This window comes from Tiliqua scincoides, chromosome 4 (genome assembly GCF_035046505.1).
Source record: "Tiliqua scincoides isolate rTilSci1 chromosome 4, rTilSci1.hap2, whole genome shotgun sequence".
Lineage (NCBI taxonomy): Eukaryota > Metazoa > Chordata > Lepidosauria > Squamata > Scincidae > Tiliqua > Tiliqua scincoides.
Genome location: NC_089824.1, coordinates 139970478 through 139990366, shown reverse-complemented (window position 1 = coordinate 139990366; position 19889 = coordinate 139970478). Strand labels below are relative to the sequence as shown.

At 45.6% G+C, this 19889-nt stretch overlaps 1 protein-coding gene across 4 annotated transcripts in view; it reads left to right on the top strand.

Annotated features, from left to right (window-relative positions):
- The window catches only part of SAMD13 (sterile alpha motif domain containing 13), a 44497-nt gene extending 28366 nt beyond the window's left edge, over positions 1-16131 (top strand). For all 4 annotated transcript variants that reach the window (XM_066625739.1, XM_066625740.1, XM_066625737.1 and 1 more), the window contains one exon: positions 14862-16131. In XM_066625739.1, coding sequence (XP_066481836.1) covers positions 14862-15005 — 144 coding nt within the window. In that variant the 3' untranslated portion in view covers positions 15006-16131. The remainder of the gene's footprint in view (positions 1-14861) is intronic.
- Positions 16132-19889: the final 3758 nt, after the last annotated feature.

Genomic DNA, 19889 nt, shown 5'->3' with positions numbered 1-19889 from the left:
AGGAACAAGCAATCACATTTGCAAAATGTACTTTGCATGGTGCAGAATAGAAAGTGCTAGTTGTCTGTGAAATCCAACAGCAGCAAAACTCATTTGCAAATCTGTGCTGGAATTAGGCAGGAGACAAAACGTCCATTCCATACACAAGCATGACCCAAAAACATGCTTATCTTTATATGTAAGTTAAATGCAGTACTAGCAGGTAGGGATGAAAGCAGTTAGCTGTTTAAAGTTTGTATATTGCTAAATGTTTAAACTAGCCTTGCTTTGCAAATGCAGACCTTGGAAATCATGCAGGGATAGAGCTCAACAAACACATTAGGCTGGTTGCTGGGGGTGGAACAGAAAAAGGTGGAGCTGGGGAAGGGCATCATTAAGTTTTACTTGAATTCTGCTACTTCTCTGTTCCAGTTGCCAGAAGAACAGATCATGCTCTTGCAGCAGCAGGTCAAAAATCCACTGCTTGAATATATTTTAATCACAATTTCCCTGACTTTCCCTTACCAATTTCTATTTCCCAGACTTTCCAGAAAGTTGCACCCTGCAATCCTAACCACACTTTCCTGAGAGTAAGCCCCATTGAACAAAATAGGACTTACTTCTGAGTAGACCAGGTTAGGATTGTGCCCTAAAACAGATAAATAAACTAAAAAAAGTAAAAGAAGTGTATTAAAATGTTGAAACATCAAACCAATGGAGGGGAAAGCACAAAGGATTATGAGTCCAGTTCTATCCGACTTTCTAGTACCAGTGCAGCCACAATGCAGCCCCAAGATAAGGGAACATTTTTTTCCTTTATCTTGAGAAGGCTTCTGGGTCTGCTCCCCCACCATAAGATGCAGCACATTTATTTATTTTTCACATTTTTGTACTGCCCTTCCTCCAAAGAGCTCAGGGCAGTGTACACAGCTGCTCCCCTTCTTTTGATCTCACAACAACCCTGTGAGGTAGGTGAGGCTGAGAGAAAGTGACTGGCCCAGAGTTACCCAGGAAGCTTCATGGCTGTGGGGGGATTTGAACCTGGATCTTCCAGGTCTAAATCCACCTCCCAAACCACCACACCACCCTGCCACATACCCTGTCAACCCAGCTGCATCAATGCTGGAAAGCTGGATAGAATTTCACCCTAAAATACATGCTGGTCCTGACACCTACACTTGCAGCATGGTGAGCAGATACGCCCTTGATAGACATCAGATGTTTATATCCCTTGGACAAGGATAAATGTGCAAAGGTTCGTGTGTGACCCCATTTTTTATAAACTGTGGGTGTTAAGCTGGTTTCACTTGTGGGGTAGTGGAGGGTCACCTGAGCCCCTGAAGTTCCCATTTTTGGAAACCAGGTTAGTTTCATGGTTTAATTAGCCCAGGGTCAAGGTCTTTGTTTACCATTCAGCTGGCAAAGGAGATGTTCCGAAAAAAACAACAACAAAGGATAATAGATACTGCATCTGGATGACTCAGTAGCCCCTTTGAATGCTGAGGCATCACATAAACTTTTGAGGTGCTAGAAGTTTGCAAACCAGATGAAAAACAGGCATAAAGAAGGGGGGGAACCAAAGATGGCCAAGGAACCCACCACAAAGGACACCAGACTATATGATTTGGAGTAAAATTGGGCTCCAACCTGAGGTTGCCTCTTAGTGACCCCAGTTTTTCAAAGTCCACCCCTGGAAAGGAGGTCAAAAAAGCCAAATTGCTCTGCTACTGCAAGCCAGACAGCCTTTGAGATAGACATCACAATTCAAGCCTGAAAGATCACCAGCTTGCATCCCAGAGCCAGACAGCCTCTTGAGACTGGTTTTGGTTCTTCTTCTGACTCTCACTGACCTAAGGGTAGACACTGGATTATTACTCCTACTCCCTGCTAGTTATGGCTGTCCTGGCTAAAAACCAGACCTTGAAGTCTGGGGTAGGTGAAAAAACTTCACTCCAAAGGCCAATCGGTTGTGAAGCAAAAAAAAAATAAAAAAATCCTAAATCCCGGCTGTCATGGCAGGTGTGTAGGTTGGGTTATGAGCTCCTCTAGTCTCTGAATGCAGAGGGGTAGAGACCACATGCAAGCTGCACGTCTCTGTCTCTGCCCTCAGCTTGCTCAGACACCAGTCAGGTTGCCAGCCTAGTAGCATGCCTCTAATAGGCTGGAACCTTGCAAGAGACACGCCACCCACATCCATGGGTGAGGGGCAGCATTGTACCATAGCTGAGCTAAGGCCCCTCTCCAGCTGTGTATGAGTCACACTTCTGTATCACTGTAAACATGTTACTCTGCTTTTTTCCAGAATGGTTCTTTAATTTTGGAATGTGTGAGCTGTAATATCTTGTCCTTGTCCACATTTCCAGAGACACTTAGCGATTTTCAGCTTCTAGTGAAATGGAAATGGGGGGGGGGGTCTCGGCAGGAACAGCGTGCACCAAGATCCTGCCCCTGTTTTTTTCAGCCTTCCCCCTTCCTCTCCTTAGACTTATGCCAGCAAAATAGTTGGCATGGGTCCAAGGAGACAGCAGCCGTAAAAATATAAGATCCTCAAGTAATAAAAACTCCAGCAGTACCTAGGCAACACTCCATGCTAATGCTATTAGCATCCCAATAATCTGAATAACTACTTTCTTTTGGCACACAGATAATATTGATCTTGACACTGTTTTTTATATTCACAAATACAGTTATTTAATAATTTCTGCCGTGCTTTTATTTTGTTTTTTTGGTTATAGCAACTGAGATTTTCTGGAGAAGGTAACTGACATTTGTAAGTATAACCATTTTTATTGTGTCAGTTTTTTCCAAAAAGCTAGAGGGACAAATGGGACCAGTTAATTAACTCATCCGTATCTTTCTTCAGTGGCTTGACAACATTTAATCTATACAAAATTCTTTAGAGTTACAAAAAGAAACCTCTTTATATTGTATCACAGTAGTTATTACACTAAACTTTGTCATTTTGCCAGTTTGTCTGGCAATCTGAGAATACTATAGTTAAATGTTATTTCTGTTTTTGAATGATTGATTCTGTATCTAGCAAGTTTACAGTAATCTTCCATAAGTTTTAACATTCACCTTCACAAAATTATGCTAATTTTGTAAATACATCTTTTAAAAAGGAGACTGGTTAACATTTGGAACATACACATTCACCATTGTAAAAGTAGCTTGTGCTGTTTTAATGGCCAGAAATAAATATCCGTGTAAGGCCTCTCTCATTTCTTCTGTAAGGTCAGATCAAATACTGACCTTACAGATCAAATACTGACAACTCAAGAATCTTCTCCCTTATTCCAGTGTTATTATAATCACCATTGTTCTTTTATAGGAAACCAGCAGTTTAAGAGGGAATTCTCAATGATATCTAACATTTAACCCCTGCTAATTGGGTGAGAGGCACTTTTTCAAGTGGGTGCTCCTTTTTTTAGCAGGGGGAGAGTAACTGGCCCACCTCACCCCAGCAGTGTCTGTTCTAGTGGCTGTCTGCTGGTATTCATTTGCATCTTTTTAGATGGTGAGCCCTTTTGGGACAGGGAGCCATTTAGTTATTTGATTTTTCTCTGTAAACCGCTTTGTGAACTTTTAGTTGAAAAGCGATATATAAATACTGTTAATATAATATATATACTAAACTTAAACAAAATGTGTCAGAGATACGTGGCCTCACAGCCATCCTCACAGAGATGAATTAAGTATACAGCACAACCGAAAAGAGAAAAAATAATTAACTTTATGATAATCACTGCAGGGTGAAATTAAAAAGTTAAGTGCTGCCAGGGTAGCCACACGGTAGTCACCTTGAAGCCAAACTAAACAGAAGGAGGGCAATTAATAACTGCATTATATTTCAACTGGGATAAGCTTAATGTGAAGAGCAGCCAAGAAGAGAAAGATAGTCAGCCCTTCAGTAATCACCACAGGATTAAATTAAATGTTAAACACACCTCAAAGGTGAGAAATGATTACATGAAATAATGCTACCTCCTTTCAACTTGACTCGAGCCCTTCTCTATTTACTCCTTCTAACTCCTGAAGATTATTGCTGTGTACTTGTTCCACTTTACTCATTCTTCTCTCCTTACCTGCTTATAATGAAGCTCTTCATTCCAGAAGAGGAGTATCTTTGGCTTATGGTTGTTTGGCCTAACTTTGAATTTTAGGCCTTCAAATTCACAACTCAAGAATCTTCTCCCTTATTCCAGTGTTATAATAATCACCATTTTTTTTTATAGGAAACCAGCAGTTTAAGAGGGAATTCTCAATGATATCTAATATTTAAATCCACAATTCTATACCCGTGTACTTGGAAGTAAGTGCCATGAAATACAGTGGGACTTACTTCTGAGTGGACATGCATAGAATTGTTGCTGAAGCTCAGATGTAATCTCTTTCAGCTTCTTTTATTTATACACATTATATATTTTGATACGTTGAAGACAGATCCACAACCATTGTCTCTAACTATGATCTTCAGTCTTCAGCTTACTAAGCAGCATATGGGGGGGACCACATGTATCCGCAGATTCCATATCCACAATTTTAGGTATCCACGGATGCCCTCCTCTGCACCTATTTACCTGTTTTGAAATATTCTTCCTTAAACTGAGCCCTATAAGCTTACAGGCTTGCAGCGCTTTGCAAGCTGCCTCCCAGCATCCAGAATACTTGAAAAAACTGGAAGGAGGTCAACAGGAAGCGCTAACTGCCGGGGGGGGGGCGTGTCTGTGAGGTGGGTTCCCCATATCAGCTTTCTCCAGTATCTGTGGGGAGGAGGAACTCATCCCCCACGTATACTGGGGCACGACTGTATTTACATATAGTAATAGATCAAGCATCGGCAAATGTAATGTTACATTTGTAATGTAATGTAATGTTACAAAATGGATGTTCTGTAACTTCAGGTAAACCAGGCTCCATCTGATTTTCTTGCACTGCAACTGAAAATCTAGTTTTAAAGCTGAAAGCAATTGTAGTTGTACAAAGCAGGGTATGATACAGTAAAGGAATTGACCTGGGAGAAAAGTGTGAATCCTCTGTGTTGCAGCCCCAATCCAAATCCTCCTTCCACTGCATTTTGAAACCAAAAAAATTCTGTTGAGTGTTCCACAGAACAGGGCCTTGGGGGGGGGGGGTAAAGGGGGTAATTTGTACCCGGGCCAGGAGCCAAAGAAGGTGGCCCAGAAATTTCCTGGGATCTTACATTTTCCAATCTCAGACTTACTGCCCACACGGGATGCACATGGCAGCAACTACTGCCAGAAGCCACACGCACCAGGCCCAGGAATGCATGTATTCCTTAACAGTGTCACATCTGGGTGGAAGCTGGCCTGCTCCAGGAGCTCTTTGGCTTGTGGATCTGCTTACAATGAAGGGATGTGAGCTAAGAGACACAGCTGCTGCAGAAGTGGTGCCCACCCCCACTCTGTTTCACCCCCCTCCCTCTTTGGGAACGGGCCCGAAAGAAATTTTGTACCCCCTGATAGAATTCCTCTTGGAGGCCCTGCCACAGAATGCCCATTTGCCATAAGAACATAAGAACATAAGAACAGCCCCACTGGATCAGGCCATAGGCCCATCTAGTCCAGCTTCCTGTATCTCACAGCGGCCCACCAAATGCCCCAGGGAGCACACCAGATAACAAGAGACCTCGTCCTGGTGCTCTCCCCTACATCTGGCATTCTGACTTAACCCATTCCTAAAATCAGGAGGTTGCGCATACACATCATGGCTTGTACCCCATAATGGATTTTTCCTCCAGAAACTCGTCCAATCCCCTTTTAAAGGCATCTAGGCTAGACGCCAGCACCACATCCTGTGGCAAGGAGTTCCACAGACTGACCACGCGCTGAGTAAAGAAATATTTTCTTTTGTCTGTCCTAACCCGCCCAACACTCAATTTTAGTGGATGTCCCCTGGTTCTGGTATTATGTGAGAGTGTAAAGAGCATCTCCCTATCCACTCTGTCCATCCCCTGCATAATTTTGTATGTCTCAATCATGTCCCCCCTCAAGCGTCTCTTTTCTAGGCTGAAGAGGCCCAAACGCCGTAGCCTTTCCTCATAAGGAAGGTGCCCCAGCCCCGTAATCAGTCTAGTCGCTCTCTTTTGCACCTTTTCCATTTCCACTATGTCTTTTTTGAGATGCGGCGACCAGAACTGGACACAATACTCCAGGTGTGGCCTTACCATAGATTTGTACAACGGCATTATAATATTAGCCGTTTTGTTCTCAATACCCTTCCTAATGATCCCAAGCATAGAATTGGCCTTCTTCACTGCCGCCGCACATTGGGTCGACACTTTCATCGACCTGTCCACCACCACCCCAAGATCTCTCTCCTGATCTGTCACAGACAGCTCAGAACCCATCAGCCTATATCTAAAGTTTTGATTTTTTGCCCCAATGTGCATGACTTTACACTTACTGACATTGAAGCGCATCTGCCATTTTGCTGCCCATTCTGCCAGTCTGGAGAGATCCTTCTGGAGCTCCTCACAATCACTTCTGGTCTTTACCACTCGGAAAAGTTTGGTGTCGTCTGCAAACTTAGCCACTTCACTGCTCAACCCTGTCTCCAGGTCATTTATGAAGAGGTTGAAAAGCACCGGTCCCAGGACAGATCCTTGGGGCACACCGCTTTTCACCTCTCTCCATTGTGAAAATTGCCCATTGACACCCACTCTCTGCTTCCTGGCCTCCAACCAGTTCTCAATCCACGAGAGGACCTGTCCTCTAATTCCCTGACTGTGGAGTTTTTTCAGTAGCCTTTGGTGAGGGACCGTGTCAAATGCCTTCTGAAAGTCCAGATATATAATGTCCACGGGTTCTCCCGCATCCACATGCCTGTTGACCTTTTCAAAGAATTCTATAAGGTTTGTGAGGCAAGACTTACCCTTACAGAAGCCATGCTGACTCTCCCTCAGCAAGGCCTGTTCATCTATGTGTTTTGAGATCCTATCTTTGATGAGGCATTCCACCATCTTACCCGGTATGGATGTTAGGCTGACCGGCCTATAGTTTCCCGGGTCCCCCCTCTTTCCCTTTTTAAAAATAGGCGTGACATTTGCTATCCTCCAATCTTCTGGTACTGTGGCTGTTTTGAGGGACAAGTTGCATACCTTAGTCAAGAGATCTGCAACTTCATTCTTCAATTCCTTAATAACCCTTGGGTGTATGCCATCAGGGCCCGGTGACTTATTGATCTTTAATTTATCAATGAGGTCTGAAACATCTTCTCTTTTAACCTCTATCTGACTTAACTCCTCGGTTAGGAGGGGCCGTTCGGGCAGCGGTATCTGCCCGAGGTCTTCTGCCGTGAAGACAGATGCAAAGAACTCGTTTAATTTCTCTGCCATCTCTAAGTCTCCTTTTATCTCCCCTTTCCCTCCCTCACCATCCAGAGGGCCAACCGCTTCTCTGGCGGGTTTCCTGCTTCTAACATATTTGAAGAAGCTTTTATTATTCCCCTTAATGTTGCTGGCCATGCGTTCCTCATAGTCTCGCTTGGCCTCCCCTATCACCTTCTTACATTTCTTTTGCCACAGTTTATGTTCCTTTTTATTCTCTTCATTAGGGCAAGACTTCCATTTACGGAAGGAAGCTTCCTTGCCCTTCACAGCCTCTCTAACTTGGCTGGTTAGCCATGCGGGCACTCTCCTGGATTTAGTGGAACCCTTCTTTCTTTGCGGTATACACCTCTGCTGGGCCTCTATTACTGTTGTTTTAAGCAGCCTCCATGCACTCTGGAGAGACTGGACTCTTTTTACCCTCCCTTTCAACCTCCTTCTAACCAGCCTCCTCATTTGAGGGAAGTCCGCCCGTCGGAAGTCAAGGGTTTTTGTTAGAGATTTGCCTGGTATTCTTCCCCCAACGTGCACGTCAAAACGGATCGCAGCATGATCACTGTTCCCCAATGGCTCAGTAACGTTTACATCTCTAACCAGGTCCTGCGTACCGCACAAAATTAAATCCAGAGTCACCTGTCCTCTGGTGGGCTCCTTGACTAGCTGATCTAAGCCACAGTCATTTAGCACGTCAAGAAATCCGGTTTCCTTATCGTGACCAGAACACAAATTGACCCAGTCAATATGAGGATAATTGAAGTCCCCCATGATTACAACCCTGTCCTTCCTTGTCACCTCCCTGATCTGTTTCCTCATTTCAAGGTCCCCATCAGATTTCTGGTCTGGAGGACGATAGCACACCCCCAGTATTACATCGCTGCACAAGCCTGGTAATTTAACCCACAGAGATTCTACGGTGGAGTCGGACCCACCTTCAATCTCTACTTTGCTGGATTCTATCCCTTCCTTAACATAAAGGGCCACCCCACCTCCAACACGCCCCTGCCTGTCCCTCCTGTAGAGTTTATAGCCCGGGATTGCGGTATCCCACTGATTCTCCGCATTCCACCAGGTTTCCGTTATGCCCACTATGTCAATATTTTCCCTTGTCACCAGACATTCCAGTTCTCCCACCTTTGCTCGTAGACTTCGGGCATTCGCATAAAAGCATTTATACACGGAATGCCCCAGGATGGGCTGCTTATTCGCTCCTTTGTCCCCGCATCCTCTCATTGTGCCAAACCGTTTATCACATCCCATCACCCTACCTTTCCCAATTTCTTCTCCTACCCTGCCTTTGTCTTGTTCTCTAACCTCCCCATCCTCATCCCATAGGGATGAGGAGTCCCGAACCAGATGCCCCTCGGCTCCTGTCGGCCTTCCCCCAGGGATCAGTTTAAAAGCTGCTCTGCCACCTTTTTAATGTTATGCGCCAGCAGTCTGGTTCCATTCTGGTTCAAATGGAGCCCGTCCCTCTTGTACAGGCCCCGCTTGTCCCAAAACGTTCCCCAGTGCCTAACGAATCTAAACCCCTCCTCCCTACACCACCGTCTCATCCACGCATTGAGACCCCTGATCTCCGCCTGCCTAGCTGGCCCTGCGCGTGGAACAGGTAGCACTTCAGAGAACGCTACCTTTGAGGTCCTGGCTTTCAGCTTCCTGCCTAAAAGCCTAAATTTGGCCTCCAGGACCTCCCAGCTACACTTGCCCACGTCGTTGGTGCCGACATGCACCACAGCCGCTACCTCTCCCCCAGCACTGTCTACTAGCCTGTCTAGACGAGAAGTGATGTCCGCAACCTTCGCACCAGGCAGGCAAGTCACCATGCGGTCCTCACATCCGTCGCAAACCCCCCTCTCTATGTTTCTAATAATCGAATCCTCCACTACAAGAAGCCCCCGACCCCCCTCCCACCGAGGAGTATCCCGAGTGCGCTCGGATACGGGCCCATCCCCTGGAGAAGGGATCCCCCCTAGGGGATTGTTTCCCTCCTCTCCAGGATGACGTCCTCCAGTCCCGAGACTTCCCACCCGGGCAGCCGAGGAGCTGCACGCCTGAGGTTGGGACGAAGCCTGATCGTCCCCGGAAGTCTCCCCACGGTCCTCCTCTGGCTGCCTGCGCTTCTCCAGGTCGGCCACCAAGGCTTCAAGGGAGCGGACGCGTTCCCTGAGAGCCTGGAGCTCCTTGCACCGAGGACACACCCATGACTTATGCCCAAGAGGCATATAATCATACATGTGGCACTCGATGCAGAACACTGGATAGCCCCCACCCTGCTGCTGGCTGTCTGACTGCATAGCTTTTTTGTTGTTGTTGTTGTTTTATTTAGGGGTCCTTTTAAAAACCGTACACTGGATAGCAGCCCTCTTCTCAAGGGAAGAGGAAGGGCAGTGTCTGGGGCCCTGGCCTCCTCGCCCTGCTGCTGAACTCGCCCAGATGCTAAACTCTTGTGCCTTACCTGGCACTTAGTTCCCAGAGGCACTGGGTTCCCAGAGGCCACACGCGTCTGCAGAGAGCCTCACGCGATGGCCCGCCTAGCTTTATACTCCTGGCTGGCTCCTCCCCCCTCCTTCCTTCCTGATTGAAAGGGGGCTGGCCTTCCCAGGTGAGTTTACAAAAGCTCAGGAAGGCAAATGGCTGCTGATGGGCGTGACCTACTCTGCAGGCTCCTGAATGGACTGCTTGGATTAGCCTAATGGGGCTCTTAATGGGTTGGGAATTGGCCCTTCCTAGGTCCTTTCCCTCCTAGTTCTGTTCTCTTAGGCTGGACTGTTTTTGTAACCTCAAGCTAGTTTTTATTTGGGTTTGTTTAATTATTTATTGCTCTCTAGATCCTGTGTCCCAATTTACTGACCTGTTTAGGTTATGTTCTAACTTAGATTAGGTTTAACCTGGGTTAAGTATAGGTTTAATTTAAACAAGTAGAAAAAACCTGCTTTCCACTTTATCCTCCTCCCTTCCTTCGATTAAGTGCTACCTTAGGTGCAGCTAACTTTCAACTTTGATTTAAATGCCTGACCCTTGGGCTCTTACTCACGAGTAGGACTCTGCTCTTACTCACGAGTAGGACTCTGCTCCTACTCACGAGTAGCCCTATGTACCTCCCTTAGGTGCTAACTTTCAATTTTGATTTAAGGTTGCTTTAAAGGTAAGATTAAGGTTAGAAGACAGGGAGTTAGAAAGACAAAGCGTTAGAATGAGTACACTTACCTCCTCCTCCTGCTCCTCCTCCTCTCCTTCTCCAAAACTCAGAGGTCTCCTTGCCTTCTCCTCGCCCAGATGCTAAACTCTTGTGCCTTACCTGGCACTTAGTTCCCAGAGGCACTTGGTGTCCCAGAGGCCACACGCCATGTCTGATTTGGCTCAAGAAGCAATGCACTAACAACACAATCCTGTGCATGTCTACTCAAAGTAAATCCTCTTGAGATCAGTGGTACTTACTTCCAGGTACGAGTGTCCAGAACTGAGCCTGACTCACAAAAGAAGAGGACCCTTAGGCGTTTTCTATGCCCTGCATTCATTTGGAACTTTTGATTTAAGCCTTCCCAGTATCCCATACATTGGACAAGTATGCTTGTCCAAAGAAATCTGCCATTTGGAAACAAGTCACCAAGTTGGCAATTGCCGAGACTAGTCAATGACACCAACTAGATACATTGCAAAACCAGACTTTGGCATTTGAGAGCATCTCTGTGGGCTGCCTCCTCCCCTTTTATGTGGATTTTCAGACTGTGGTAACCATAATTTGCTAACCATAGTTTGCCAATTTGATTCTGTGGCAAACCATGATTAGGAAAAACTAGGAAATGAAGGAATTTGCCAAGCCATGGTAAAAATATTCCCTTTCCCTCATGGATCCAAGTGTGGATCGTCTGTTTTTGTTGGCCACTCTGTTGCTTACCCCTTTGGAATAACCCCTCAGTTATATGCTTTCTTCTCCCTTTTTGTTGAAACTGCCTATTTGCTGAAACTACAACATTTTCTAGTAATTGTACTGTTCAGGATACAAAAACTATATTGTTCAAGAAAGAAGTGCTCTACTTTTATTTCTGTTTCCAGCCAGTTCTTGGAATTTTTCTGAAGGGCTGATATACAGCTGATAAGGGCTGATAGCCACCTTGAGTTCCCTTTGGTGTGAGAGAAAGGCAGGATAAAAATATTATAAATAAATACTAAGATTGAATAGAAAACTATACTCAGAAACTGAAAATAGATGACACTTGACCCACTATTGGCTCAATCCAGAGGCACTTTTGTGCCTCCTCGGGAGGAAGCCAGGCTGGTGCACGGAGGTGTGCCGGCCTGTGGAGGCTGACACAAGCCTCCGTGCCGGCTTCCTTGGTGAGGGTTGCTTCAGCCCAGCTGGGCCGACGCAAGCCTCTGGGGTGGGCGGCGAGGAGGTGGGAGGGAGGTGTTCCTGGGCAGGGAGAGGGCAGGTGGTGGGCAGCCCCAGGGGCAGGCAGGTGGGGAAAGGGAGGCAGGGCTGGGATCCAGCACTTATGCTGGATCCCAACCCTCATTCCTGGGGAGTTTGGAGAGGCGTAAAGCCGCTTCGCTCTCCTCAGACTTGTACCACCTCAGGAGGTGGCGCAAGTCCAAGGACACCCATGGGGCAAGGGCGCCTTACCCAGAGGTAATGGGAAAAGTTTCCCCTTACCTCTGGTTAAGCCACCTTGGTCCTCTGTCCTGCACTGGATACAGTGCAAGCCTCTTGGCTTGCCTGTTCCAGCACAGGGTAGGATTGCAGCCCTTCTCAAAACAATAAAGGGAACACTTAAACAACACAATGTCACTCCAAGTCAATCACACTTCTGTGAAATCAAACTGTCCACCTAGGAAGCCACACCGATTGACAATCAAGTTCACATGCTGTTGCACAAATGGAGTAGACAACAGGTGGAAATCATAGGCAAGTAACAAGACACCCCCAATAAAGGAGTGGTTCCGCAGGTGGTGACCACAGACCACCACAGTCCCTATGCTTTCTGGCTGATGTTTGGGTGACCTTTGAATGCTGGCAGTGCTGTCACTCTAGTGGTAGCATGAGGTGGAGTCTGCAACCCACACAAGTGGCTCAGGTAGTGCAGCTCATCCAGGATGGCACATCAATGCGAGCTGTGGCAAGAAGGTTTGCTGTGTCTGTCAGTGTGGTGTCCAGAGCATGGAGGCGCTACCAGGAGACAGGCCAGTACACCAGGAGACGTGGAGGAGACCGTAGGAGGGCAACAACCCAGCATCAGGACCGCTACCTCCGCCTTCGTGCCAGGAGGAACAGGAGGAGCACTGCCAGAGCCCTGCAAAATGACCTCCAGCAGGCCACAAATGTGCAAGTGTCTGCTCAAACGGTCAGAAACAGACTCCATGAGGGTGGTATGAGGGCCCGACGTCCGCAGGTGGGGGTTGTGCTGACAGCCCGACACCGTGCAGGACGTTTGGCATTTGCCAGAGAACACCAAGATTGGCAACCTCGCCACTGGCACCCTGTGCTCTTCACAGATGAAAGCAGGTTCACATTGAGCACATGTGACAGACGTGACAGAGTCTGGAGATGCCAGGGAGAACGTTCTGCTGCCTGCAACATCCTCCAGCATGATCGGTTTGGTGTCAGCAGTTCCTGCAAGATGAAGGCATTGATGCTATGGACTGGCCCGCCCGTTCCCCAGACCTGAATCCAATTGAGCACATCTGGGACATCATGTCTCGCTCCATCCACCAGCGCCACGTTGCACCACAGACTGTCCAGGAGTTGGCAGATGCTTTAGTCCAGGTCTGGGAGGCAACCCCTCAGGAGACTATCCGCCACCTCATCAGGAGCATGCCCAGGCGTTGTAGGGAGGTCATACAGGCACGTGGAGGCCACACACACTACTGAGCCTCATTTTGACTTGCTGTATGGACATTACATTGAAGTTGGATCAGCCTGTAGTGTGTTTTTCCACTTCAATTTTGAGTATGACACCAAACCCAGACCTCCATGGGTTAATAAATGTGATTTCCATTGATGATGGTTGTGTGATTTTGTTGTCAGCACATTCAACTATGTCAGGAACAAAGCATTTAATAGGAATATTTTGTTCATTCAGATCTCGGATGTGTTGTTTAAGTGTTCCCTTTATTGTTTTGAGCAGCTTATTTAGTTCTGACACTACACTTTGAAAAGGGTATTGTAGAGCAGGAAAAGCTTCAAAAGAACATGGCCAAAATTATCAGTTGCTGGAGCACCTTCCTTGCAGTGTAAAGCTGTAGGATTTGGGACTTTTTAACTTGGAAAATTTTTTCATTTGTTGAATGAGATACAGCAGTTGTTGTGACTTTTTGGGTGACAAGCAACTAAACTTATAATCCATACTTAGAATACGTATTATTTATTTAGAATGTAGATATCGCACCTTTCCCCTCTCCATTGGAAAGTGCAAAAGACAGCTTATGGCATCTTATCCACAGATCCTGTATTCACAGTTTCACTTAACTGCAGATGCAGGGGCCCCCTTGCCTCTGGAGGCTGTTCTAGGCCCCAGCAGAGGCTGCACCTGTCCACCCGCAGCCTCTGCAGCACTCAGAATGGCTGTTTAGGCAAAAAAAAAAAAAAAAAAAAAGCAGCGCCTTTAAAAAGGCATTATGAGGACCAGGGAAGCCACAGGGCTGGTATCTGCAGTTTCAAGTATCTGCAAGGGGTTCTACTGCGTAACCCCCACAGATACCAGGGCACACCTGTACTGTATTAATAGAGTACAAAAGTAATGGGGACAGGTATGCCTCTTGGCGTCCTTCTTTTGCTAAGGCACTGGTGTTTGTTTCTGCATGGGGAGAGGCACAGTTTAGCTCAAAAAGAAGTTAAACTGTCTGGGGTGCTGTTTGATGTGGGTGGTTTGTGGCATTGCATATTGGTAGATGGATACATTAATGGCTTTATTAATGCTGTTTATGCATTCACGTATGTTGTTTGTTGTGGCCGGACAGCTTAAACAATGCATTTGATTCACTCAATTTGCAAGATCAGACCACACAGCAGAACAGGTGGGGGCAGGACTCTAATTGGTACATTTCATTTATAAATTTCAGTGCTAAATTAATAGGTGCAAGTTGAGCTTGTCAACATCATTTCTCACCTTGTATGATTTTTGCATAGCCTAGCATCTTTTTGCCATTAATGTTAATTGAAAATATAATCAGGTCTGTATCATATTTGAATGCTAAACTTGTATAAAGGTTGAGAGTTGTTTTACTTCTAGCAGATGTCACGATTTCATTTGGAAATTTGCAACAAAGCACAACATAGTGCTCTATGTTTGCAGGAGACAGCCAGGGTAAACAGGAAATCTCAGATGGTGTTAGTAGGGGGTGCAGTGGGTGTGGAGCGCATTGGGTGTCACCCTCCACGGGGGGGGGGGGGTGATGAGCCTGAAAATTATTCTGTAATGAACCTGCAAATGGTTTTGAGTCTCAAATTTCTTTCATTCTTGAGTTTTGTGTCTTAAACTTTGGTCGTCCTTTTGTTATTTTCTGTACACTGTTTATATATGAATTTTTGCCCTAGGAAATTGACGGGAAATCTTTACTGCTGATGACAAGAAATGATGTGCTGACTGGACTTTCATTAAAACTGGGACCTGCACTGAAGATCTATGAATATCATGTAAAGCCTCTACAGACACAGCATCTCAAGAGCGGCTCTCTATAGTGGAATGTCAAGTTGGAGCTTGGTTGTGTCTCTCCTATTCAGAATAAATAAGTAACCGTTTCATGTTGATGGAACTTTGTAAAGAAGACTACATGTGTACAGAAAAGAATTTAAACCAAATGGCACTCAGAAAGAGAGAGAGAGGGAGATCTCATATTGGATAGCTTTAGCAATATGCTGTATGGTAATTGTTGAAGCGATGGGAAGAATTTCTCACTGTTGAAATATTTAACCAGTTAAATATTTTTATTTCAGTGGCTATATTAAGAGAAGAAGTAAGTTAAAAAGAAAATGGTATTTCTTAATATGAATGCCAGACAAAAACACTGGGTTTCTTAATTGCTGTTTAAAATGCAAGGATGCTATTCACCATTACATTCTCCTGCACAAGTCTCATTGAAACACACTAGTATTCTTTGAGACTGAAGGTTGCCAACCAACCAGTATTCTTTCACAATTTCCATCTGTTTCAGGGGTACTTGCACAAGAGAATTTCCCTGTGGATTGTACCCTGATGTTGGGGGTGGCGGATAGGGCGCTGATCAGCAAAAGTTGATCCTGGTTTTTAGAGCTTCTACTGAAGTCACAGCTCTTTCATAGTTCTGAATTTGCCAAAATCACCCTTTTTTGCAGAGGGATCCTATTTTTGACCTTATTAAGGTTTGTTGATAGCATATTGTAACGTTTAAAGCTGTGTAACGTTTAAAGCTGTGCATATTGTAACGTTTAGCACCTCTTGAGAGCAGAAGGCTCCACAGAGAGGTGAGACTGGGCTGTGAAACTTCCTGCTGTTTCTAGATTGTGCTGATGGTCTTTAGATTTTAAAAGCAGTTTTGTGAGAGAGTTTTTTAAAGGTTTGTGTTGCTTTGTAAAGATGTTTGTTTTATTCTGGTTCTAATTTATAACTTATTTGCTAACAGTTTTGCCAGAAAAGCGTAAAGAGAAATTGTAAATCTGCATATTTTTAAATATTGTGTTTTGTGGTGCTGTAAGAAATTATTTTGCTACGTGATTTGATTCATGAGCTGGACACTTGTTCCTGAAAAACAAAAGAGAGCTGTTCTTATGATTGTGGATCTCTGTTGAAGGATACACTCATTCAATCTGTTTTGACCAGTTCTATAAATAGAGACTTGTTATATAAACAAAGTTGTTTTGATTCAGTTTAGGTCTTAATTCTGAATTCCTTTTTCTTGTGGAAGTGTTATTCTTTGTGGTCACTCCTGAGTGCCCTTCTCTTTTCATCCACTATTGAAAATGCAGGAGACACCTTGACTCGTAGTGCAATCCTATTCTTACCTTGTGCTGGCTCAGTGGCTGCTACTCTGGCCTGGGGTATTGCAAATATGCCATAAAGCATGTTTCTGGTACATGGTGAGTAGGCTGTGTCAGTGGGAAGGTCTGAGCAGTCCTACTGGCGCTGGATCCAGATATTACACTGGATGGAGCAGATAACTACCACCAGCACCGGAGGGGAAGGGTGGAACAGGGGAAGGGTGCAATTGGATGAAGGGAGGGTGGGGAGTGCATCAGACCTAGGATGGAGGGGAATTGACGGAGCTGGATTGTGTGGAGGGAAAGGAACTTGTGGGCGTGCACTCTCATAGGGGTCAGTGCCAGCAGAAGCAGCCCTGCCTGTTTCCCCCACATTTGGGTGAATGTGGGGGGAGAAATGAGTGAATGAGACTATTCCCCTAACTACCAAAGTCTCATACCTTTGGTGGCAACTCTGGGGTAAGCAGTACTTACCAAAAGGATCACATCTATAAACGTAAGAAAATTGTGTCCAACATTGTACTAGTGCAGCAGGAGTCATTTCTTGTCATAGCTTTGTGTGCAGTCCAATACCTGTGATTCTGCACCAAACCAGGAGAAAAATAACCAACCAACAATTGGGGCCTGGTGTTGAGTCATAGATGCTGAGCTGCACACAAAGCTATGACAAGAAATGACTCTGATGTCCACACACTTTGTCAGATAATGATGGTCTGAAAAAAGGGGTGGTTGTATGTGTAAATCTTGGAAATTGCAAGTACACGTGCCACATGGAGACACTTGCCTGGCTCCAAGTTTCCTGACAATGCAACATTCCCCCATTGTCAGTTGTGGAAATGTGCAGGACAGGTGCCTGAATTGAGCTCCAGCAATCTAATACATAACCAATATACACCTGATTTTCAGGTTTATGGAAATTGCTGAAGTTGGTTATACAGCAACATGTAGATGGTGTTGAACTGACCTGTGGATTTATTTGCACTAGGGTGGACATATCTGAAAACAACCTTGTGGTGTTTGAGTTTGCAGAGCTCTCAGACTCTCAGACATTCAACACTACTGGATACTTTACATAAGTAGGAGTATAGTATAGCAGCATACTAAGGAATTTAGAGACATGTGTGTAATATCCCTCCATGGGCATAGTTGTAAATGTACATAGAATAGCAACCTAAGTAACAATGAGTGTACAGGTCCAACCTTGTTATACACAGATTTTTTATACACAGATTTGACTCAGCATGAATGGCCACTGCAAATGAGACGGAATGTGCTGATCCCTGGAAAGGGGAAAAATGCATCCCTTTAAAATCACAGTTTAAAAAACTGCTTTTTCCTGTTGTAGAGAGACAGTCATGCAAGTGATTACAGGTATAACCTAATTATCCACAGATTTTTCTCAATGTGATGAGAAATACCCTTTAAGTTAAAGGAAAACAGTCCTTTAACAATAGCCTCATTAATGTGAGAGAGGGCTGATAATCCATCAATCATTCTCTCTCCACGCACAAGGCGAACCCCCCCTTCCCCCTGAACATGTGAATGAAGGCTAAATGGCAGGGATTATCACTTCCATTCTTTCCCTCTCACTGTGGCTCCTGGTGAAGGGAGGGATTGCTGCCTCTTCGTGAAGCCTAAGCACCTGGAGAGAAACTGATTGTCTGTGTACATTTCAAAAGGTCAGCAAGGCTGTTTTTAAATCACCTGAGCAAAGGGACTTTGCTCAGGTGATTTGCCTTAGTATGTTTTTTGCCATCCACATGAGTTCTGGGAACAGAACCCTCCCGAATGAGACACATCCTGTAGTTCTCCATATTTTTGTTATTAGCCTGCTGAAGTTGGTGGGACTACTGATGATGACAAACCAGTTGTGGAATTGCCATTCATGTATGTAATTCTCAAAAGAATGCATGTATATATTCATCCTAGAGTTGTGGTTTTCAAACTTTCCAGAACTTTGAAACACACACTAAGTCCTTGCGGGGGCAGGGGGAAGGCAGCGGAGGCAGCGACGCGATCCCCAGGATTGCACTGCTCAGGGTGCTGCAGGGACTGCGCGAAGCGAAAGTAGAGCGATTGCGCTCCACTTCTGTTTTTGTGGAAGTGAAGCACGATCACTCTACTTTCACTTTGAGCCAGCTGGGGAACCCTGCAGGCGCTCACACAGGGCTCCCCGCACCCCCAGGATGATGCTGCAGGGACTGGTGAATGCATCCCAGTCCCTGCAGCACCCCTGAGCAGCACGATCCTGGGGATTGTGTTGTTGCCTTCCCCCCTGCCCCCGCCCCTTAAGGGGACAGAGACCAGAGTCCTCAGGCTGTTGCGTCGCAACACCCCAGTCTGAATACTACTGTCCTAGAGTCTTGCCACTAGGACAGTCTTACCTAGAACACTCTCTAGGCCAGAAGATCCAACTGGGTATGGCATTGCAGTCCTAGGTGCTCCACCGTGTACCCCATGGCTTATTTATAGTCCTCCTGGTTGGGCAGGATCATACATGATTATCCAGGAGAGTACACCAACAGTGCATACGTGTTCAGGACCCAATTTTTCCATAGACTGTGACAGTTTCTTTGGTTCGGATAACTGTTCTATGGCCAGAGATGGGGATCCCTGAGGTCAGGCACAATACACAGTACCAGCCTCTTGTGGAGAGCCTACCAAGCCAACTGCATCAGCATTCTCACCCTGCAGAGTGTGCCCATGAAGCAAAGCCAGTGAGGGCGCAATCCTAACCAGGTCTACTTGGAAGTAATTCCTATTTTGTTCAATGGGGCTTATTCTCAGGAAAGTGTGGTTAGGATTGCAGCCTGAGGGTGCAATCCTAACCCACTTTCCAGCACCGACATAAGGGCGATGCAGCTTCGAGGTAAGGGAACAAACGTCCTCTTGCTTTGAGGAGGCCTCAGTGACTGCCACCCAACTGCAGGATGCCCCACACATCCCATTGGCACAGCTATGCCAGTGCTGGAAAGTTGGTTAGGATTTGGGCCTAAGGGTGCAATCCAAACCCCTTATGTCAGTGCTTTCCAGCACTGACATAAGGGCAATGCAGCTCTGAGGTAAGGGAACAAACATTCCTTTACTTTGAGGAGGCCTCTATGAGTGACACCCAACTGCAGGATGCAGCACACGCCCCATTGGCACCACTATGCCAGTGCTGGAAAGCACTGACATAAGGGGTTAGGATTGCGCCCCGAGTCTCTTTTTGGCTGGACCAACATTGTGAATGTATTGTGGGGAGAGAAACAGGTATTCTAGGATGGGGAATGTGTGTGAAAACGAGTCTTTCATTTGGTCTGTTCCCCATTATCCCTCACTGTTTAAGGGGTTCCACTGAAGCATCTTACCCAACTGCTTTTAAAATCCTTGACAGACCCTAGATAGTAGGACTTGTAACATTTTTCATTTTTGCTTTTTTTACCACATGCCACATATTAATTCAAACCCAGATGTTTTCCACTCTACAAGATGAGTAATGAAATAACGCCAGTCCATATGAACATATCAAATAAGTTTTTATATTTTTGATACCAACAGAGTTTGTACTCAGTTGAATAAAATGCTTGAAACCTTTTTGTCTTTGCTCTTTATTCACCCAAAAAAGAT